Raw genomic sequence first — 25,185 nt, forward strand, 5'->3', positions numbered from 1 at the left:
CAGGGGACTGGAATGCAAAAGTAGGAAGTCAAGAAACACCTGGAGTAACAGGCAAATTTGGTCTTGACTACAAAATGAAGCAGGGAAAAGGCTAATAGAGTTTTGCCAAGAGAACACACTGGTCATAGCAAACACCCTCTTCCAACAACACGAGAAAAGACCCTACACATGGACATCACCGGATGGTCAACATCGAAATCAGATTGATTATATTCTTTGCAGCCAAAGATGGAGAAGCTCTATACAATCAGCAAAAACAAGACTGGGAGCTGACTGTGGCTCAGATCATGAACTCCTTTTTGACACATTCAGACTTAAAGAAAGTAGGGAAGACCACTAGATCATTCAGGTATGACCTAAATCAAATCTCTAACAATTATACAGTGGAGGTGAGGACTAGATCTGATAGAGTGCCTGATGAACTATGGACAGAGATTCATGACATTGTACAGGAGACAGGGATCAAGACCATCTCCATGAAAAAGATATGCAAAAAAGCAAAATGGCTGTCTTAGGAGGCCTTACAAATAGGTGAGAAAAGAACAGAAGCAAAAAGCACAGGAGAAAAGGAAAGATATACCCATTTGAATGCAGAGTTCCAAAGAATAGCAAGGAGAGATAAGAAAGCCTTCCTCAGTGATCAGTGCAAAGAAACAGAGGAAAACAATAGGAAATTAGAGATACCAAGGGAACATTTCTTGCAAAGATGAGCTCAATAAAGGACAGAAATGGTATGGACCTAACAGAAGCAGACGATATTACAAAGAGATGGCAAGAATATGCAGAAGAACTATTCAGAAAATGTTGGTCCTTTAATGGACTGGAACCTGGTGGTCCAGGATCGACGGTGAGAAAGTGAAAGAAGGAAAGAGGCTAATATTCCCTGGGTTACGCAGCCAGCTTTCGCGTTCCAGGGGATCAGTCAGAAATAGATAAAGAGAAAGAGAGGAAGAGAAAGAAAGACAGGGGGACCAAAGCTCTGATGGAGCAAAGGTGTTTTAATCAACATGGTGTGGGCATATATACTGTCTTACAAGGTAGTTATTCTCAGCAAAGATAAAGATTAAAATTCCAGACTTACAAAACACAAGGTGATCCCTATTAAGGAGAGAAGAGGGTACTTATCACCATAATGAGAAACTAACAAAGGAAATGACTGGATTCCTCAGCCCCAGGAAGGGCATGCCTCTCCTCTTAATTCCTGAGTATTCAGGAATTAATAAGGGCCAGAGGATTCCTGACAAGAAAAAATCTTCATGACCCAGATAATCATGATAGTATGATCACTCACCTAGAGCCAGACATCCTGGAATGTGAAGTCAAGTGGGCCTTAGGAAGCATCACTATGAACAAAGCTAGTGGAGGTGATGGAATTCTAGTTGAGCTATTTCAAATCCTCAAATATGATGCTGTGAAAGTGCTGCACTCAATATGCCAACAAATTTGGAAGAGTCAGCAGTGGCCACAGGGCTAGAAAAGGTCAGTTTTCATTCCAATCCCTAAGAAAGGCAATGCCAAAGAATATTGAAACTACCACACAAATGCACTCATCTCACACACTGGTAAAGAAATACTCAAAATTCTCCAAGCCAGGCTTCAACAATACGTGAACTGTGAACTTCCAGATCTTCAAGCTGGTTTTAGAAAAGACAGAGGAACCAGAGATCAAATTGCCAACATCCGTTGGATCATCAAAAAAGCAAGAGAGTTCCAGAAAAACATCTATTTCTGGTTTATTGACTATACCAAAGCCTTTGACTGTGTGCATCATCAGAAACTGTGGAAAATTCTTCAACAGGTGTGAATACCAGACCACCTGACCCACCTCTTGAGAATTCTGTATGCAGGTCAGGACGTAACAGTTAGAACTGGCCATGGAACAACAGATTGGTTCCAAATAGGGAAAGGAGTATGCCAAGGCTGTATATTGTCACCCTGCTTATTTAACTTATATGCAGAGTACATCAAGAGAAACGCTGGGCTGGATGAAACACAAGCTTGGATCAAGATTGCCAGTAGAAATATTAATAACCTCAAATATGCAGATGACAACACCCTTATGGCCGAAAGAGAAGAATTAAAGAGCCTCTTAATGAAAGTGAAAGAGGAGAGTGAAAAAGTTGGCTTAAAGCTTAACATTCAGAAAACTAAGACCATGGCATCTGGTCCCATCACTTCATGGCAAATAGATGTGGAAACAGTGGCAGACTTTTTTTTTGTGGGGGGCGCTCCAAAATCACTACAGATGGTGACTGTAGCTATGATGTTAAAAGACGCTCACTCCTTCGAACGAAAGTTATGACCAAACTAGACAGCATATTAAAAAACAGAGACATTACTTTGCCAACAAATGTCCATCTAGTCAAGGCTGTGGTTTTTCCAGTAGTCATGTATGGATGCGATAATTGGACTATAAAAAAATCTGAGCACTGAAGAACTGATACTTTTGAATTGTGGTGATGGAGAAGAGTCTTAAAGAGTCCCTTGGACTGCAAGGAGATCCAACCAGTCCATCCTAAAGGAGATCAGTCCTGGGTGTTCATTGGAAGGACTGATGTTGAAGCTGAAACTCCAATACTTTGGCCTCCTGATGCGAAGAACTAACTCATTTGAAAAGACCCTGATGCTAGGAAAGATCGAAGGCAGGAGGAGAAGGGGATGACAGAGGATGAGATGGTTGGATGGCATCACCAACTCAATGGACATGAGTTTGGGTAAACTTTGGGAGTTTGTGATGGACAGGGAGGCCTGGCATGCTGTAGTTCATGGGGTTGCAAAGAGTCAGACATAATTGAGTGACTGAAGTGAACTGATGTGGGATTATATTAAGAAGCTGTGCTACTGTTTTCATTTTATTTTGACCCAGATTTCTCTTACTCATTATTTCGATTGGCTATTGGCATTTTTATGGCAGCATTAGCCATATAAAATACACTCTCTTTGCTCTTGCAAATGTTCATTGTGTTGGAAATATGCTTAGAGCAGTGGTTGTCAAAATTCTTCCCTCAGATTAGCACCATCAGTGTCACTTGGGAAGAACTTGTTAGAAATGTAAGTTCTTGGTCCTCACCCAAGATCTACAGAATCGGGAACTCTCGAGTGGGATCCAGTCATCTGTGTTTTAACAAGCTCTCTGGGTTGTTCTATACAGGCTAATGTTTGAGAACCATTGATCTAGAATTATGTTCTTCACAGTTAATTTCTAGCACCATTACATGTTAAGAAGCATAGGCACACCATCTCATTGAAGTCCCTAGCAGCTGATTTTTATTTTGAATCAGAATGCTTTTAAAAGTTAAAAACTCAGTTGATTCACCATGTCAGCCAGTGAGACTGTGATCAAGGTAGTACTTGAATAGCTGTTGTTTATTGAATACTTAAGATGTGAGCAATACTTGATATGTATGAACTCATTTAATCCTTACAATAACTCCATGACAAATTGAGAGCCAGAAACCTCAGGGAAATTGCTTAATGTCACAAAACTGGTAAGTGGCAGTTCTAGGTTTCAAACTCCTCCATTCTGACTCCAGAGCCTTTGTCACTACTTTTGTTTCTTATTAAGGATGCTTTGGGGGTAAAATTTAATAAAAATAATCACAAAGAAATTCACTGATTTTATTCTTAGCTTCCTCAAAGATAGACAGATGATGGGTAAATGATAGATGCTCAGTTTTGTTGCTTAGAGATAATACAACTATTCTTGTATCCCTCTTGTTGTCACCAACCATTATCTTTTTAACATTAATGTTAGAAATAAGTGGATAATGAACTTTACTGGCCGTAAAAGAAAACAAAAATGAAGTGAAATTCCCATTGTATTATTAATACTCAATACCACTGTAAAGAAGATAAAAATTGTACTTAAATGGAATATACTGTTTTATGCTACGTGCCTCCTAAGGTTCCCTAGAATGACATGGTTTTATATTCCTAAGCTATCAGGGAAAGATTTTTTTTCCCTAATGAATCACCAAGGGACGTTCAGGAATGAATAGGGGTTGGGAGTCCCTTGGTGTTACACGTGGGGTCTGCCCCAGTGAGTTCCGTGAGCTTCACAATGTAAATATCACAGGTTTAGTGCCCCAGCATCAAGTTTTCTCTCCGGTCATTTTGAGCAGTCACATGCAGATCTTGACTCCTCAGATCCCCTTTCTGTGATGTGTCAGTGTGATTGTTTGGCCATGTTGGGGATTCTGGAGGTTGTTGAGGATTAGGTCAGCTCATGCATGTTTGAGTGTGACTCTGTGTATTGACTCTAATTCTAGGATGTAAACTAGGAAGTTTACATCTCTGCCCTAGGAAGGGCAGAGAGCAGTTCTTAATCAACTAGACTATTCCCTGATCTTTTGTTCTTCTTAACAGCCTGAAAGAGAACTCTGTCTTTAATAATGTTGATTTGATCATTAGGTTCCTGAGGTTTTTGTTTTTTTAAATAGCAGGGGACCTTGTAGTTAGTCCTGCTCCCTACCTCAAAAAGGAAATGAATATTTACCAAATAAATTGTTATTATGCTAAGCAGTATCCATTTATTTTCGTTCACTAATAACAGATACTTTCAGCATTGTGCAACTACCAATGCAGTAATCAGTTCAGGCAAGGATCATCTGTGGATGCTAAAATCATTGGATAAAAGGTTTGTGATGAGCAGAATATTAGCAGAGTCTCAAAATGTCACTTCACGGATTATATATTGATTTAAAAGGGAAATAGGCACTTTTGCAGTGAAGAAATCTGGTGGATTAACCAAGTCATCAAACTTGTCATCACTAAATGGCCAAAAGGCATCATGAACTTCCTGATGTAATGCAATGGAAGGGTTTAGCATCATGCACAGAATATTCCTGACAAACTTGTGTAATCTGAAACTGATCATCAGACAAAGCCAGATTTTTCAACTTTTTACAAGTCGCCTGGCCGGATTTATTTACGCAAAATCAGTTTCATGAAAGACAAACATAATGTGGGACCTGTTCTAAATTAAAAGAGAATAAAAAGACACATCACTTAAATGTATGATCTTTGATTAGATTCTGGATGGCAATGAACAACAATCAATAAAAGGACATTAGGGGGGCTTCTGATGAGATGTGAGCATTTTGATGAAATGTGGGTCTGAGAATGGTATTGAAAAATTAGTTCTTCGGACATATTAAGCTGAAGTAAATGGAAGGGAAGTTTCTGCAACTTCTTTCAAACAGTTAAACTACAATAACAAGCAAGCAGCTATATTTGTTATTGAAGAGAGAGAGGCAAAATATTGGCCACTTTTGAATTTGGGTATCTGTGTAAAGGCTGTGTGTATGGAGTTCATGTCACTACTTGTTCAACTTTTCTATGAGCTTTTTTTTTTTTTAAATAAAAACAATTGCATATAAAGAGTAAGTATACAAATAAATATAAATGAAAGCTGTTTCATGACTCAACTGCTGATGCTTCTTTATCTATCACCTGTAGTGTAGTGACCCGTATGACTTTACATGCTATGCATTTTGGTTCTGGACTCTATTTTAAAACGTATTTCTCTGTACTTATAGTGAGAGAGTCATCACCCTGTAGTTCTACTTGGAACTAAGAATTATGATTTTCTCAATTATAATAAGCCCCTATTGTGATTTGGTGAGCTTTTATTAATACCATATACATATTTGCTGAATTAATGAAGTTAAGTGTCTTACAGAAAATAATATCCAATAAACGGCTTCTTCACATGAGTTTTATAGCTGTTAATAAAAAGTCATAGTCATTGTACCCGCTCTCTCATCCTGTCTTCAGAGGTCAACCACCACCTCTTCATACGTATAACCGGGCAGTCCCTTGCCTCAGCTGCAGAACCTTTCTCTCACTTTCTGTCCTGGGACTTTCCTCCTATCAGTGTACTTCTTTGGACAGGTAAGAGCGAGTTTGTAACCCTCTAGGTGATTCTAACCCAATGAAGAACTAGAGTCAGAGGGTAAATATTCTTTCATTCTCTAGGAGGGATAATCTGAGGCTTATTTCAAGGAACTCCTTAGGATGCTCCCAGGAGAATGGAGCCCTAGTTGTCCATATTGGTGACCAGTTCAATTATGTACCTTTGAAATGGCTTTTCCTCCTATTTTTCTTAACTTATTCAGTCATTCAGGACTGTTTTCTTTTGGGGTGGGGGATAGAGATTGATTCTCAAAACCAATGAGCTGCACCCAGCTTTTGTCTCAAGCTTTGTTTTTGGCAAAACCTAGCCTAAGACAATGGAATCTCTCTGTTGTTGAAGAATGTAAGAATCGTTATTATTAAAGTAACCACTTTATAGGTGGCCTTGTGGTATCTAGAAAAAGCATGAGGCAAAGAGGCAGGAGACTCTTCTTTACTGTTACCTGGCCTCAGGCAGGTCATTCAACAATCAGGTGACTGGTAAGTCTACAGTGACAGGGAGTTAAGGAGAAGACATGTAGCTAAGTGAGTTGGATTCCATTAGCTGGTTATAGAACTGTGTTCTAGTGTGTGGTGTTAAATGTTGAGAGTAATGAAGTAGTTTCTAGATCTAAAGGTGCTGTGGTGGTAGAAGAAGCACCAAGAGAAAGACCGGTGGTGGGACTTGTGCAGGACTTCAGTTATTTGAACTGAGACATTAAGTAGAGAGTCAGCAATGAGAAAGAAGCCCATCCTCGTCCGTAATGGGAATTGAAATATAGGAACAGAGTTCTTATCAGAAGGCCAGGTGGGGCAGTAAGGGGAAAAATCTCACAGCTTTAGTCTGGATAGTGTTCTGTGGTGTCATGAGAAATGAGAAACTGACAATGGGGAGTAGTCCCAATTCAGAGGGAAGAGAGAATGAATCTTACATGCTCAGGCTGGTTGGACACTGTAATTACTCCTTTCATTGCATGGCTCAGAATAATTCTGTAACTTTTGAGACTCCGTGGTATCCAGTACTTAAGGTGTGGGCAGTTGCCATGCTGTCTACTACAGTAAAGTACAGATGCTGAAGACCTGATTAAGTCCTGTCTCTTTGCTGATACCCCAAGGGAATACTTAATGAATGATTCTCCCTTTAAGAAGAAGAATAATTAGCAATAACTATTATTCATTAATTTATGGTTACTGGTTGCTATAATTATTGCTATTTATGAAAAATCATTATAATTATAGCACTTTACAATTTAAAGAGTGTTTTTCCCATCCATTTTCTTATCTGAGTCTTGTAACGTCCCTCTGGCTTAGGTCAGGCAGGTGATCTTCTCCTAGTTTTATAGATGAGGATACTGTGTCCCAAGGGAGAATTTAACTAGACTCCAGCCCACCACCCGTATCAATATTTTGTGCTGTCCATGAGTTTATGGAAATGCAGTGATCGAATTTCATGTTAATAATACTGTTTTTTAGCTGCATGTAAGAGGATCAGGTTCACACAGTTCTCAGTTGCCTTCCATAACAGTAATGTCCTACCTTTTGTTGTACCAGAATCCATTGCCAGGATGTTCACATGAATTTTAAATTTTAAGAGACTTGTGTCTTAATAATACTACAGTATTTCATAGTTACTCAGTGAGGTGAAGATGAGATCACTTCTGATGCAGGGAATCACTCCTTAAAAACATCTGGTCCTAGGACAGAGATGCACTGGCCTTAGAGAGTTTGGTCACACTGGAGATTCAGACACTGAGAACACATAAACAGCCTGTCATTACAGTGTTTGCCCATTTCTGGCTATAGCAAGGGGGCTAAGGAAAGTCTCTCAATTTTCACAAGGAGGAACTTCCAGTCTGGGTCATAAAATGTGAAAAACACAAACACACACAGGTGTGCACACACAGTCATCCTGAACCTTTTGATTCCTTTCATATTCATTGATCCTGCTGTGCTTCTAGCTGATTTGACTCAAAAGATGCTGATACAGGAAAGGTTACTGGCTGACCCATGGCAGAGTCTGCCATTACTTATTCATTGATTTACTCCAATTATTTATTGAACACATATATGGATCAGACCCTGAGCAAGATTCTGGAGAAGTGATGAGGAGGGAAACAGAATTCCTTGTGCTCATGAAGTGTACATTATCCTGGGGAGACTGATGATAGACTCTTTGTGACCCTTTGGTCTGTAACCCGCCAGGTCCCTTTGCCCATGGGAGCTTTCAGGCAAGAATACTGAAGTGGGTTGCCATTTCCTTTCCCAGGAAATTTCCCTGAACCAGGGATCAAACCCACATCTCCTGTGTCTCTTGCATTGCAAGCAGATTTCTTGCCCATTGAGCTATCTGGGAAAGCACAAGACAAACATGCATAAAAGTTAATGTTAGATGGTGATAGATAGATATTATGAGAAATGTAAGCAAAACAGATAGAGGGGTCATGGGGCTTCCCTAGTGGCTCAGATGGTAAATAATCTACCTGTAATGAAAGAGACCCAGGTTCAATCCTGGGTTTGGAAGATCCCCTGGAGAAGGGAATGGCTACCCACTCCAGAATTCTTGTCTGGAGAAGTCCATGGACAGTGGTTACAGTCCATGGGGTCACAGTGAGTTGTTCATAACTGAGCAACTAACACTACTTTCAGAGGTATCATACAAATATATCCAGAAAGAGAAGATGATTAAAAGGTTGTTTTAGATTATCTGATTAAAAAGTGCCCATAGTTAGTATGAGAAAATTTTTGAAGAGATTATAGTTGAAAATTTCCCCATCATGAAAAAGGAAATAGTCAATCAAGTCCAAGAGGTGAAAAGTTTCCCATATGGGATAAACCCAACGAGAAACATGCCCAGACACATACTAATCAAACTAGCAAAGACTAAACACAAAGAAAGAATATTAAAAGCAGCAAGGGAAAAGCAACAAGTAACATACAAGGGAAATCCCATACATTTAACAGCTGATCTTTCAGCAAAAACTGTGCAGGTCAGAAGGGAATGGCACGATAAATTTAAAATTCTGAAAAGGAAAAAATCTACACCCTATATTACTGTACCCAGCAAGGATCTCATTCAAAATTGATGGAGAAATAAAAAGCTTTTCAGAAAAGCAAAAGTTAAGAGGATTCAGTACCAGCAAACCAGCTTTACAACAAATGTTGTTGTTGTTGTGAGTCACTCAGTCATGTCCGAAAGGGACTTATATAGTCAAGAAATGCAAAAGAAAAAAAAAGATCTACAAAATCAACCCCAAACGATTAAGAAAATGGCAATAGGAATATGTATATCAATAATTACTTTAAATATGAATGGATTAAATGTTCCAGTGAAAAGACACAGACTGGCAAACAAGACCCATATGTATGCTGTCTATAACTAACCCACTTCAAACCTAAAGACTCTGAAAGTGAGAGGATGGAATAATATATTCCATGCAAATGGGAAGCAAAAGAAAGCTGGAGTAGCAATCCTCATATCAGACAAAATAGATCTTAAAATAAAGAAGATTATAAGAGATAAGGGAGGACACTGCATAATGATCAAGGGATCAATCCAAGAGGAAGACATAGCAATTGTAAATATCTATGCACCCTTCATTGGAGCACCTCAATACATAGGATAAACACTAACAGACATAAAAAGAGAAATTGACAGTAACACAATAATAGTAGAAGACTTTAACACCCCATTCACACTAATGGACAGATCATCAAAACAGAAAATTATTAAGGAAACATAAGCCTTAAATGATACATTGGATGAGATGGATGTCATTGATATCTTCAGGACATTCCATCCAAATTTAGAAGAATACATACACCTTCTTCTCAAGTGCACATGGAATATTCTCTAGGATAGACCACATCTTGGGTCACAAATCAAACCTCAGTAAATTTAAGAAAATTGAAATCATATCAAGCATCTTCTCTGACCACAAACCTATGAGACTAGATATCAATTACAAGAAAAAAACTGTAAGAAACACAAACAAATGGAGATTAAACAATGTATTTCTAAATAAACAACAGGTTCCTGAAGAACTCAAAGGGAAATCAAGAAATTTCTAGAAACAAATGGCAATGAAAACATGACAACTCAAAACCTATGGGATGAAGCAAAAGCAGTTCTAAGAGGAAAATTTAATAGCAATAGAGTCCTACCTCAAGAAACAAGAAAAACATTGAATAGACAACCTAACTTTACACTTAAAACAACTGTAAGAAGAAGAACAAAAAATCCCCAAAATTAGTAGAAGAAAAGAAATCATAAAGATTCGAGCAGAAATAAATGAAAAAGGAATGAAAGAAACAACAGTAAAAAACTAAAATAGTAAAAACTAAAAGCTGGTTTTTTGAGAAGATAAAATTGACAAGCCTTTAGCCAGACTCATGAAGAAAAAAGAGAGAAGAATCAAATGAACAAAATGAGAAATGAAAAATGAGAGTTTACAACAGCCAATGCAGAAATACAAAGGATTATAAGAGACTATTATGAACAACTATATGGCAATTAAATGGATAACCTGAAAGAAATGGACAGATTCTTAGAAAAGTTCAACCTTCCAAAACTGAGCCAGGAAAAAATAGAAATTATGAACAACCCAGTAACAAGCACTGAAATTGGAGTTGTCATCAAAAATCTTCCAAAAAACAAAAGCCCAGGACCAGATGGCTTCACAGGAGAATTCTATCAAACATTTAGAGAAGAGCTAATGCCTGTCCTTCTAAAACTCTTTCAAAAATTTACAGAGGAAGGAACACTTCCAAACTCATTCTATGAGGCCACCATCACCCTGATACCAAAACCAGACAAAGATGATGCAGAAAAAGAAAACTACAGGCCAGTATCACTGATGAACATAGATGCAAAAATCCTCAACAAAATTTTAGCAAACAGAATTCAGCAGCACATCAAAAAGCTCATACACCATGATCAAGTTGGGTTTATTCTAGGGATGCAAGGATTCTTCAATATACAGAAATCAGTCAATGTGATACACTATATTAACAAATTGAAAGATAAAAACCATATTGATAATCTCAATAGATTCAGAAAAAGGCTTTGACAAAATTCAGCACACATTTATGCTTGAAACTTAAAAAAAAAATGGGCATAGAAGGAATCGAACTCAATGTAGTAAAGGCTATATGTGATAAGCCTACATCTAACATTATTCTCAATGGTGAAAAATTGAAAAGCATTCCCCCTAAGATCAGGAACAAGACAAGGGTGTCCACTTTCACCACTGTTATTCAGCATAGTTCTGGAAGCCCTAGCTACAACCATTAGAGAAGAAAAAGAAATAAAAGGAATCCAGATCAGGAAAGAAGAAGTGAAGCTCTCACTGTTTGCAGATGACATGATACTGTACATAGAAAACCCTAAAAATAGTATCAGAGAATTACTAGAGCTAATCAGTGAATTTAGCAAAGTTGCAGGATATAAAATCAACACACAGAAATCACTTGCATTTCTATATACTAACAATGAAAAATCAGAAAGAGAAATTAAGGAATCAATCTCATTCACCATTGCAACAAAAAGAATAAAATATCTAGGAATAAACTTACCCAAGGATACAAAAGAACTGTACACAGAAAATTATAAGACACTAACGAACAAAATCAAAGATGACATAAACAGCTGGAGATAGATCTGATCTAAACAGATAGATCAGGTCCTGAAGGATTAACTCTTGCTGGCTAAATTCACGAGAAACTGACTAATACACTAGATCTCATTTGAGCTGTTTTATGCAGAGAATTAACTAAGTTTAAGGACTCAGGGAAGATGGTTTGGGGGGCAAGCTACTAGGAGAAAAGAAACTAGTGGTCTTAATAGGAAATACCATTATGCTGTCATTGTATCAGATTCATAAAGATAAATTTACTTAGATAATTATAAGATTTAAACACGAGCTTGTCAGGACACCCTAATTTTTGTTGTTGCTGAGGATACTCTGTGGTTTCTTGGCTTTTTCTTCTAAACACTTCAAGACACTATACTGATATTTAACTTCCTTAGACAAGTTCTGTAGAGTTGATTCAATTACACTAGCTTCTCATTATTTCATTCCTAATGGGCCTTACTGCACATTCACTTTGATTTCTCGATGGAGTCTTAAGAGACATTCCCATCACATGTCTATGATCATTATTACATCATTATCTTAAAAGATTATTTCAGCTCACCCTGTTTCCAAATCCTAGGGCTACCCTTTTATTTCCTTTGTATTTCACTCTTTATTTCTGTGCCTTAAACTCTAGGCAGACTTCTTGTTTTTCCCAAGCTGTTCCCACTTCCTATTCAGGCCTTTATGGTGGTGTCACTGCCTCTGCTCACTTCACGTGGATTCTGAATGCGAGCAGCAGTGAGTGCTCCTGCTACCATGGAGCATTGACATGAAATTCATAGGTCCCGTGCTTCATAATCACTGGTCACTGCCACATGCTGCTTCTCCAGCCCCTCGGCTACACCCTGGGCAGTCTTACTCTAGTTCATCATTTAGGGATATCTCTTCGGGCTTGCCTTCTCTCTCGGACACAGACACACCTCATCCACTGATCCCTCACTTATTCGTCTTTCTGGACTTGAAGTCTCTCCTTGCCTTTTCCTGCTTCAACTAAAATCCCATCCTTTTATACAGTGGTTTCTTCTCTTCTCTTTTCAAAAAGTTTTTGGCTGTGCTGGGTCTTTGTTGCTGTAAGTAGGCATTCTCTCATTGAGGCGAACAGGGGCTACTCTCCAGTTGTGGCAAGCTGGGGCTACTCACTGTTGTGGTGGTGCTCAGGCTTCTCACCGCAGTGGCTTCTCTTGTTGAGCATGGGCTCTAGGGCATGCAAGCTTGTGGGCCATGGGCTTAGTTGCCCTGTGGCATGTGGGATCTTCCTGGATCAGGGGTTGAACCTGTGTCCCCCGCATTGGCAGGCAGATTCTTAACCACTACACCAACAGGGAAGTGCTATACTGTGGTTTCTGAACACAGAATTTGTATCACCTCTCCGGCTGGATCTACTCCTTGAGTGCAGGTATGGAGACAGTTACTTCCTTTAAGTTGCATATGCATCAGAGAAAATATCCTCTAAATAAGAGTGTGACTTTGGGAAAATCTTCTCATACATTCCAGTTGTCTTATTTGTCAAAGAGGGATAACACTCCAGCCTACCTCAAAAATTTTATAAAAGCTAAATATATGAAGTGGTAAAAAGCTTGGGCAAAGTCACATTGTACTGGGAAATTTGAACCCAGACTGAAATGGATGGAAACCGGAAATTTCCACTTTTAATGTAAATATGTTACTTCTCACAGGGAAATCCTGGAGGCAAGACCCTTGAGGAGAGACGCTCCAGCCTGGATGCTGAGATTGACTCTCTGACTAGCATCTTGGCTGACCTGGAGTGCAGTTCCCCTTACAAGCCTCGGCCCCCGCAGGTAAGAGCTAGCTGTGACTATTAGCCACAGATAATCTGCAATTACCTGAAAGAACAAGCTGCTTCTTACAGCCCTTCTTTCTTTTTTGATTTTCTCAGAGTCAATGGTCTATCTTTTTTAATATCAACATGTGTCAGTCAACAGAAATTTCTTTAACTGATTTGATTAGTATTTTCTCTAAAATAACACCAGAGCATCCTACCCATTTATAAGTTAAAGCGTCTTATGCCATTGCCCTACTCCTTTTCTGGCTTTGCCTCGGTGGATATTTTGTTGTATGTTGGTAGAATCTTCAGAGATATGGTTTAGCATGGCTGTGTTAAAGTCAGGGTGAGAACTACATTTTTTCTAAGAAATTCCTTACATCAAATAAACTGAGATGCCTTCCTTTTTCAGTTGTAAGTAATGCTGCTTAGGACATGTTCGTATATATTTTCTTTGGAGCTATTTATATAACTTGAAATCTTTAGAGTGGGATTTCTACATTGGGGATTATGACTACTTCTTACTTTTCTTTCCATGAATACTGAATAGCTTATGTTAGTACCAATAGTTTGAATATATCAATTTCTCCCCAGTTGTACTAGCATTTGGTGTCAGCACTTAATGTATTTTTCTTTTTAATCTATTTTTTTTAACTGAAGGATAATTGCTTTACAGAATTTGTTGTTTTCTGTCAAACATCAACATGAATCAACCATAGGTATACATATGTCCCCTCCCTCTTGAACCTCCATTTTTTTTTTTTCCCAATGCAAGTGGTGTCTTGTTATTAGTTCTTCTTTGCATCCCCTGGCTTCCTTTGGAGGGTGGCTATTTTTCTTCATGTTTATTTATTATCTGCATTTCGGAAGCTGACCTTGCACTGCTAGTGGTCGTGCCTTGCCTCTCTCCAGTCTCGAGAAATTAATGGTAAATCAATTTCAGGGCTTCTGAGCCCTCCTAAAACAGCCAGCAGTGCTCTTCATGCAGACCTTGGCCCGGAACTCTTGTCACTGTGTGGCTCATCTCTGTGTGATGTTTGCTAGACCTTCAGCACTCCAGCTCTCCAATACCAGCTCCAGTATTCACAGTGATTCCTTTCACAAATAAAAAACCAGTCCTGCTTCTCCGCTGGCAGTCATTTCAGTACAGTCCTGCGTAAGGTGCTTTCCTCTTTAGACCTGCTCCAGCTGCCTTTCCTAGACATACAACGGGACTGTCAGTTATGTGGGGCACAAGCCGCGCGCCCTAGTGCCTCGTTCTTCCTTAGCTGTCATCGTTCTTGGCTCCACTTGGCCTGTCGGTTGTGCAAATGCACTTTGTTTCTATAAACACGTGCTGAGCTGCAGACAGGTGGCACCTGCTGTGGGCTTTGCGGGGGAACTGTTAGAAGAAGGAAAGAGGTTGGTTAAAAGGGAGAAAAATAGGACCAAGTGGTCCTCTCTCAGAAACCCATAATAAATTCAACAGTGGCAGATACATCGAAGAGCAAGGAAAAGACTGAAATATTCTTTTAAAGGTGGCAACATCTGCAAAGGTTATTCCAATGACTCACATGTTCTGCTGAGGGATGGAGGGGTGATGATGTTGGAGGCGAGAGGGGAGAGTACCTGAGCCCCAAGGAGGGAAGGTCCAGGCTGCATTCAGAGAACTGCAAGCTGCCTAGTGGTTGCAGACAAGGCCATTGAAAGCTTCAAGTGGACTACAAGCCTGGAAGGTCTCCTGCTTACAGCCCACGGACATATTTGAGTGCCAGATGAAGATTTTGGCTTTTCTTATAAATAAGGGGGGATAGTTGAAGGTTTCCAAGCGGAGAAAATCTACAGTTCATCCTGGAGAAGGAACAAAGGAAATAAGACACTGTTTCTCAGGTGATTGATCAGTGTCCCTTGAGTATGGCTTTTTCATAAAAAGAAAAACATTCAGAGAAAAGTCTCAATATGATCTAGAACTTGAAAATCAAACACAGGTCTAATTTCAAGGTCTGGCTATACTCACATTATAGTCATGTTTCCTCAGACAAGCCACTTACCTACTAAGTCTTAGTTTCCTCATCCACAAAATAAGCACAGCATCTATATTTCAGAGTTACCTATGTTTCACTCTAGTGTGGAGAGATGTGAAAGTGCTTTATAATCAGTAAAGCACTGTTCAAATATCAGTGATTATGAGTTTCTCTGCACGGTGAGATTGTGCAAACAAAAATGTGGCTGCTGAATAAACCCATAAAAATGTGGAGGTGAGTTGGAGGCATGTGTAGACAGTCTTAAAGAATGTAGGCTATGTTAAGAAAAACCTCTAATCTGAATCTTCCCAGTATATATTAGGGTATGAGAATTTAGGAGGAAAGAACAAGATTAAGCAAAAATCCTTTTAAAAAAGGAGAGAAGGCATATATATGTATTTATGCACAAAATGGATGAGTCCAGTGGCAAAGTCAGTGGCCTTGCCATTGTGTAAAGTGGGCTTGAGTGGAATTGGAAACATGCTTAACATCAAACAACATTTAGAAACTCAGGAGTAAGCAAGGCTAGCTAGAGAACATTTCTGAGACCTGGGCCCATCCTCTTGCATCTTTCTAGAGTGCAAGATACAAGCTATTGGTTATGAAATACGCTCAAGGATATGCTGTACAACACAGGAAATATAGCTTATATTTTGTAATAACTGTAAATGGAAAGTTACCTTTAAAAACTGTATGAAAGTTAAAAATTAAAAAAAAGTTATTAATGATAACTCAGGTAGAGCAGGTTGAGAATTCCACTTTTCATCTGTCTGTTCCATTCAGAAGTTAAAGAGCAATCCATTCTAACTTCATTATTCTAATTTAGGAAAGCAAAAGTTAAGTGGGAGAAACAGCTCATTCTTCTGAATTATCTTTACTCTGGTGGAGCTGAATTAGATACGTTAGTATTTATTAGTTAACATAATTATATACTGTGAGAACAATAATCACACACTTAGAATATTAAAAATATGTGCCAGGAGAAGATGGTGTCTTCAGTAGACTGTGTTGTGTTGCAATCAAAACGTACTTGAACAGTCCTCAAAATGTAGACTGTTAATGGCCAACTTTGACGTTTCCATTTTTGATCCAAGCTAATTGCAAAACCTGTTAAATCACTGACAACTTAAAGTAGGCTAATAGGTCTGTGATTTTTCATTATTCAGTCATGTGTTGTGTGTGTTACTGAACCCACCTTTCCTGAATCACTTTTGCAAGGCTGCATTAACTCATGGATAAAGGATAAAATGATCATATAGGTAAAATGTTTGTACAGTAAGAGGTCCAAAGTTGCTCTATTTACTTAACAACTCTGAAAATATCTGAAAATAGATTTTATGGGGGCATTTTCTTCCTTTTACCAAAGGAGCAATTTCTACTGTCATATTTCCCAACTTTATTTCTATTCACTTTTTTATCCATATTTTTCTTTGGGAAATATGCTTCATTCCACATTTTCATTCATTCAACTAACATTTTAGAGATCCCATTGTGGGTTAGGCATTGGAAATATAGAAGTTAGAATCCACATTTTCTTGCTCTAGAGGAATTCCTGGTCTTACAGAAGCAACAAATGCATAAACAGTTCAGAGGGGCACAAAAGAAGAGCTTGTTGGATATGCTACTTGAAGTTATTGTGTGACTCACTGGATGTTGAAATTGTTGGGAAATCAAAAATAGGAATATCAACTTTATATTTTATACTTCTCTAGGGAAGTGTCAGGGAGGACTACCCCGAGCAAGTAGAATTTGAGTTCTTTTGGCTGCATATTTGGGAAGGACATGGAACTCAAATAAGGGAATAACAGAAATGTGTAAGTCATGGGATGTTGGAAGAGAATGAACGCCTTTTTGGAAGACTAAAGTAGTTCATTTATGACATGGGGTATGTAAAGTACAAAGGGAACAGCAGATGGAATCCCATGCTCTAATTAATACCTAAGTAGCCTTCTTGATATCCAAGAACTCTTACAGTAAAAGGAGAAATTTGGGGAGTGGGTAGCAACGATATTTCTGGTTAGAGTGGATTTAAGGGTAACACCTTTTGAACTTTTACAGAAGATGTAAAAATGTATTAACACATATGTGCCGGCCATTGCACAGAGTAATGTGATGAAACTACCATAGTGTTTAGTACTAAAATTTCTAATCATGATAAAATGTGTGTGTTAGGGAGTAGTTTTAGAAGAACAGATGTGAGAAGTTCTGAGATGGCTGTGGGTTGAATTGCAGACTCAGTATGATCTTAGAATATCATAGTTTAGAGGTCATTTAGCCAAACTCTAGGTTTCATCTGGAGAGAGAAAGAATATTGCTCAATGAGGCTCATTAGAGGTAGAATCAGTGTTTGTTTGTTTGTTTATTTCTTTTTCCTGAACCAAGAGGTAATGGTTACCTGTGGATACTAAGAGCAACCAAGGGACATACTGGTTCCCTTTAGTATTTCAATAAGTCTGTTCTAAAATGGCTCCCTTTTGTGGCACTTCTTCTAAAACATGGCTTGGAAACATGAAGGAGTAAACAAAATAAGACATAACTTAAAGGTAAATTGAATACTTAAGACAGTATATTTTCTTTGAATTAGTATGAATCTAGACCCCACCCATCTAGCATTCTGCTGTTAGTAAAAGCACAGATTAAACTCCTGGGAAGTATACATAGGGTCACCTTGAAATTCTCTTGATTTCTTAGAATACAAAGGATAAATCCATGGACTTATGATTTCCTTTCCCCTCGCTTGGCAAAAACATGCCTAGAGTGCTGGTTTTCCAATTCCTGGTACAAAGCTGACTTTTCTTCCCTGCACTGAGTTGGGTAGGGCAGGCCCTGGTACCTAGGTAACTTGGAGGAACTTTCAGATATTTTATACTAATTGTAACTAAAGATTTAGTATTTTTGAATCAAGTTTCTTTGGAATTGGTCAAATACAATTTCTCTGTCTTTATTTAGGATAGTATGAAAAATTTTGGAGCAATTCCAGGGACAAGGATAGGATTGGACCTAGTTTGAAACCTAGGTTCCCAAGCTTGCCAATAAGAAGAGCACCGTCTTCTCAATTCTCTGTGATCGCCTCTGTAAAAAGAGCTCCAGTTGTGTGAATTGTTCACATCACCAGTCTGAGCTTCCTTTTCTATATTTCTAATATGGCCATAGTAACTACAGTTTTCCTCTTTTGCAGAGAAACCATATTGTTGTAGTCCCAAGAAATAAGATACTGACTTTGAGTCTTTCCCATTTTTCTTTTCTTTCTTTTTTTTTTTTCTTTGGAAGTGGACCATTTTTAAAGTCTACTGAATTTATTACAGTGTTGCTTCTGTTTTATATTTTGAGTTTTTGGCCCTGAGGTGTATAGAATCTTACCTACTGGACCAGGGGTCAAACATGCACTGCATTGGAAGGCAAAGTCTTAACTACTGGACCACTACTGTCGATAACAGCAAATCTGTGGAAAATTCTTTAAGAGATGAGACTACCAGACCACCTTACCTGCCTCCTGAGAAATCTATATGCAAGTCAAGAAGCAACAGTTAGAACCAGACATGGAACAATAGACTGGTTCCAGATTGGGAAAGGAGTATGTCAAGGCTGTATATTGTCTCCCTGCTTATTTATATGCAGAGTACATCATGTGGAATGCTGGGCTGGATGAAGCACAAACTGGACTCAAGACTGACGGGAGAAATATCAATAGCCTCAGATACACAGAAGACACCACCCTTATGGTGGTCCCATCACTCCATGGCAAATAGATAGAAAAACAATGATAACAGTGACAGGCTTAATTTTCTTGGGCTCCAAAATCAGTCCAGATGGTGACTGTAGCCAAGAACTCAAAAGACACTTGCTTCTTGGAAGAAAAGTTATGACCAACCTAGACAGCATATTAAAAAGCAGAGACATTGCTTTGCTGACAAAGGTCTGTCTCATCAAAGTTATGGTTTTACCAGCAGTCATGTATGAATGTGAGATATGGACAATAAAGAAAGCTGAGCACCAAGTAATTGATGCTTTTGAACTGGAATGTTGGAGAAGACTCTTGAGAGTCCTTTGGTCTGGAAGGAGATGAAACCAGTCAGTCCTAAAGGAAATCAGTCCTGAATATTCATTGGAAGGACTGATGCTGAAGCTCCAATACTTTGGCCACCTGATATGAAGAATAGACTCATTGGAAAAGACCCTGATGCCGGGAAAGATTGAGGGCAGGAGGAGAAGGGAATGGACATGAGTTTGAGCAAGCTCTTGGAGTTGGTGATGGACAGGGAAGCCTGGCATGCTACAGTCCATGGCTCGCAGAGAGGTGGGCACAACTGAGCAACTGAACTTATTGAACTGAACTACTGGACTGCCAGGGAAGTGCTAATCCTTCCTGTTTCGTTTTCAGATACTTAGCTTGTGTTAGGAGCTTGCTTGTAACTTCAGGTCTTTGAGGGTTTGGGGTTTGTCTTTCCTGAATGCTGCTATTCTATCAATGATATGTTTATCTTTCTTATTTAAAACATTTTAAAATTATTACAATTTCTTAGTCTGTTTGGAAGCTGAGAACATACTTGCTGTTTGGTCACATGAACATATCTTGAGTTGCAATCCCAGTGTTCCCACACTGCATTCCTTTCATAGAGCAATAATTTATGAGGCAACCTGAGAAATTATTTCAGGTGTGTCTGTGTTGCATGGAAGGCTTTTTATTTGTAATTCATGTAGCTTGAGGGCTTGCTGGCACTGTCATCAGGGTGGAGTCTTATATACCATGGATCTTCTATTCTCTTGTGCTCCTTGTTCTAGCTTGCAAAAGCCATGAGCAGCTGCAGGGGAAATTAATAATTAAAATTTTAATATTCTATACTATTTGTTGCAACCCAAACATGTAGGCTACTGGGAGATGAGAGCTGCGACATGCTGATACTGTGTGCTAAGATGGGGAATATTCCTGCAGAATAAGACTTGGGTGTTGCTTTGTTTGGCTTCTTGGAAATGGAGATAGGAACTTGGTCTTATACTGTTGAAAAAGAGAAGAGATATGGATAGTGTCATTTTCCTCTTCCCATATTCCTTTGTGAAAAACATTAGATGCATAGCATGATTCGATTGGGCTTCCCTGGTGGCTCAGTGGTAAAAAATCAACCTGCTAAGCAGGAGACATGGGTTTGATCACTGGGTGGGGAAGAGCCCCTCTAGAAGGAAATGGCAACCTACACCAGTATTCTTGCCTGAGAAATCCCATGGACAGAGGAGCCTGGTGGGCTACAGTCCATGGGATCTCAAAGAGTCAGACAGGACTTAGCGACTAAACAATAAGAGCAAAATTTGCTGAAAACAAACAAACAAACAAACAAACAAAACCTGATTTGTCCATGTATCTGTAATGTCTGCTTACTAATTGCTTTCTTTGAAAGCTATGGTCAAAGTTAAAATATAGTGGAAACCTCATATGTAAGATGCCAAATGGAGTCCAGTAAAGTAATAGGGGCAAAAATACCATTTTAAAAGAAAAGAGGATCTAATTCTTTGCAGTGCCCATATTTAGTAGATATGGGGTATTTTGAATTAGTCTGTACCTGCCAGGAAACCTCAACTGTTAAGTAACAATGAAGTGGGGGTGGAGGAGTGGTTAGCTGACTCAGAGATGCATGCCATGATTTTGATGACTGGCAATTAATTTTTAGATCGTATATAATTGCATCTCAATAACATTTATACCTCCTCCTTTTAAAGAAGCTGATGTTTGTGTCTTATGTGACAAGCATAATAAAGTTAGCTTTTCAACTTTGTTTTGTGTGCCAAGAAAATATAACATTTTCATGTGGAACTTTATGTTGAAGATCTCCCTTGGGTTGCACCTCTCCAAAACTTCTGCCCCAAAATGCCAATTTGACTTGCCCCAGTGTAAGAGTGTGCTCTGAGTGTGTGACGTGGCTTAGCTCCCAGCAGGGAAATAGGAGGAAGGGAAGCAAGGCAGCTGTGCTGTGAAGTACCCAGGAGAAGCCAGCTCTACTGGAGCCTAGGAAGAGGAAGCCTTCTCTGGTGTCCTGGCCACGGTCCCTGGGGTCGACGTTAGCTGTGATTTGTTTGCAAGACCTTGGCTCAGAGATGATTGTGTTACATTACACTGAGTCACTCCATCTAGACATTGGTTTAAAAAGAAGCTCACAAAGCTGCCTGTTGAGCTTCTCCATTTTATAACACGATCTTAGTGGAAATAATTAGCTCTATGTCCATGCAGAAGCACACATCACATTTGCAAAATTGAAGAGCTTTCTTGTCAGGACTGCTTTCCTTATTTCTTTCCTTATCTCCCACTGTTTAAATATCTATTTTGGTGGTAGCCTTGGTCTCAGATCCCATGGTTCCCCCCCCCCTTTTTTTTTTTATTTAAAAGCAAATAAACAACAAATTTGTCTATGTTTTTTACTCAAGATGATTTGATTTTACCATGGCAAATGCATGGAAATATTATGTTGTAAGAGCAAGAGGTGAATCTCAGATAAAGTATTGTCACATTTTTGTGCATTTCAACACCCATTTCCTTTGTATGCCTTATAGCTAAACGAAAGTGTAATGATGATAAAGGTGGTCTCTTTGAACAGAACATTGGAGGCTGTTAATACTAATCCTACATATCACCATTTGTCATGGGAGCAACTGTTCTGTCCTCTCCACAAAAATACCATATGTTGGAAGATAACTGCTAAGTTTCCTTTCATATTGTGGGAGAATTACCAGGAAAGTCATATGTCATCTTTCAGTGAATACATTAACTATAGATACGAAAGTTTAATTTGGTATATTTTGTTATTTGAACATACGTATTTATTTCCAGTTTACATAAAACTGTGAACTGGACATTTATTGAAATGAAAGATACCAATTGGATACTTACTGCTCTGGAGCCAGTAGGTATACTTTTCATGTGTACGTGCACATGGGGCCACTTGTGAATTTTGGAATTTGTCTCTGGGAATTTGACCTCTCTAAGGTCCTGAGTCCAAACTTGCTGTGCTATCACATTGGGGTTCAAGACCTCAGAAGAGAATTGGATTATGTTTTGATACTCTGAATCACAAATTGCTCAAATGTAAAGTTAAAATTCCAATAATTTTACTTCACAGAGTATACCTTATAGATAGTCTAAAAGTGTACATGCAATGCCTGAAGCTTGAGCAGCTGATACATAATTGTGTTAAATACCTGACTATGTAGCCCTTGAGGCAAGATTATCTTCTTGTTTCCTGCAAACAAGAGCCATATGAATTCATATTTGCTGAGTAAATAAGTAAATATTGTGATCAAATCCAGTAAGGATGTAAGAATTTACATTCTAGAAGTCTGCTAGAAAACCCACTTTGGAATTGGCATTGTTAGTGCATGGCATAGTTGTAACTATTTTCTGATTTCTCCATAAGTAACAGCAGGTATTTGTAGCAGTAAAAAATAGTACAGCTGAGGCAAGTGAGGTATATATGGACAACTTAATGGCTGCTACTGATTCAGCTAAAATTTCTTGCTTTATCTCTGCACTGCCTTGTATCACTTGAAGGCAATGCACTTGGTTGAAAAGATGATGTTTTCTGGGATTATAATTCAATACTGTAACTCTTTTCTTTTCATTGTGATGATATAAAAATAAACATCAAGTTCTTTTCTGTATCCTCTAAGTAATTGCTAAAAAGAAAGGAACATTATGTTATTCAGTGTTTCCTAATACAAAGATCAATATGATAAATTCTTCAGATTCAGTGATAGAAGACAAAAAATTACCTGACTGATGAGCTGATGTATGCTTCTTTCTTTCAGAAAAATAAAATAGCAAAAATTCTGCAGAATTGTCATATGACTCTTTTGTTTGAGCCTCAATGATTCATCTCCTCTTTCCTTTACCAGATTATTTCTGATAACTCCTGACCTGATATTTGAAATATTATGTGTGTACCAATTGTAAGCCATTTTAAAAACTGATTGTCTTAACCTAACTAACTTGTACTTTTTAAATGGAAAGAAGCTTTCTATCTATATGTGCCTATGAACATCCTTAAAAATAAGTAAACTTAAGACATTTTAAAGCAATCATTTAATTCTAAATAGATACTTTGCTTATATTGATGATAAACAATGGATCCATAACAGTAACATTCTGCTGGTATAACTAAACTATAAGAATTAAAGTGAGTTAAAGAGTTGAATATTTGTTACTTTTAAGAAAAAGAAAGCTTCAAGTACTAGTCGTCAGACATGTAAGTCCATTACTCAAAGTAAGCCCATTACTCAAGTTATTTCCATAAGTGTCTTGACTGTTTTGAGATTGTATCATCTTGAAATTATACTACTTATATGAAAATACTGGAAAATGTTATTTCTCACATACTGCTAGAAGTGTAGTAAGGAATCCTTTTGGCTCCCTCTGCCACCCAACCACAGAGAGTGATGTTTTATTTTCTAAATGACCAGTGTTAAGTTGATCCTTAACAAAGCAGTCAAAGCCAGGGAAGAGATTTCACAAATAGCATCCTGGATAACTTAATATTCTATATAATCCTGACTGTAGAGCTCCTTTTCTTGTGAGCCAGCCTAGCATGGCTCAAAGTTATGGTACTTAACTTTGCTTATAGGGAAGTCTGCTTGTAGATGAGACCTCACAAGCAGCATATGGAGAAAGAAAGAGGGAGGTTCAGGGTGGTCTGCTTGCAGCTCTATTAGAACAAATTTTCTAGTCTTTTCTGAAGGAAAGGTGTGAATGGAGATGCATCATTCAACCATCACCTCTCCATCACACTGCATTATATCCATGAACAAAAGAGAAAGAAAGAAATTTATGACCAAATATGAGAATTCCCTGGTGGTTCAGTGGTTAGCACTGTGTGCTTCCACTATGGAAGGCATAGGTTTGATTCCTGGTTGAGGAGCTAAGATCCTACATGCAGCAAGGTGGCCAATAAATAAATAAATAAAATAAAGATCCATTCTTTAAAAAAAGGAAAAACAAAAGAAAAGAAAATCTTCATGAAAACCTGCTGTGCATGTGGAATCGTCTCTGCCTCAAGTTGCTTAGTAAGCATTTGTGCCTTTAATTTATTTGAAACGAAATAAAGAACGAAAATGTGAGAAGACTGAACTGTGTCTTGAAAACTGCTACTTGGAAGGGTGGCTTCTTGGAAAGGGAAGAGAACCACTATGTGTATTTTTTGAAGAGCTCTCCCTTATTCATTGATTGATTTGTTCATTCGTTTTTTTTTTTCCTTTTATTTATGATTATAAGTAAAAATAAAATGTCTGTGGAATTGTTGAATGACATTAAAGAAGGCCCAAATAGGTGGAAAGATGTTCTAGGTTCACTGCTTGGAAGATACAATATTATTAAGTTGGCATATATACTGAAATGTTCTGCAGATTTAATTTCTGTCAGAATTCCAATTTTCTTCTTTGTATAAGTTTACACGTGAATTACAAAATGCATATGGAAATTCAAGGGACCCAAAATAGTGAAAACAATTTTGAAGGAAGAAAAATGCACAGGTTTACAGTTCCCTATTTCAAAATTACTAAATTGCTATAGGAATCAAGCAGTGCGGCACTATCATAAAGTATACATATAATATGATGAAATGGAATTGAGTGACCAGAAACATGTATACCAATTGATTTCCAACAGGAGTACCAAGATATCAATGGAGAAAGAATAGTTTTTTTCAAAAGAGAATACCAGGACAACTGGATAGCCACATGTTAAAAGGTGAAGTTGGACATCTACCTCATATCATATACAAAAATTAACTTAAGGTGGATCAATAACATAAATACAAGGAATAAAACTATAAAACTCTTAGAAGAAAACATAGGAGCAAGCTTCATGACTGTGGATTAGTCACTTATCCCAAAAGTA

The 25,185-nt window shown here is 38.2% G+C and overlaps 1 protein-coding gene across 13 annotated transcripts in view; it reads left to right on the forward strand.

Annotated features, from left to right (window-relative positions):
* Positions 1-25,185, forward strand: part of LPP (LIM domain containing preferred translocation partner in lipoma) — a 723,640-nt gene that overhangs the window by 328,344 nt on the left and 370,111 nt on the right. For all 13 annotated transcript variants that reach the window (XM_061166808.1, XM_061166817.1, XM_061166813.1 and 10 more), the window contains one exon: positions 13,202-13,324. In XM_061166808.1, the coding sequence (XP_061022791.1) occupies positions 13,202-13,324 (123 nt within the window). The remainder of the gene's footprint in view (positions 1-13,201; positions 13,325-25,185) is intronic.

This window comes from Dama dama, chromosome 19 (genome assembly GCF_033118175.1).
Source record: "Dama dama isolate Ldn47 chromosome 19, ASM3311817v1, whole genome shotgun sequence".
Taxonomy (NCBI): domain Eukaryota; kingdom Metazoa; phylum Chordata; class Mammalia; order Artiodactyla; family Cervidae; genus Dama; species Dama dama.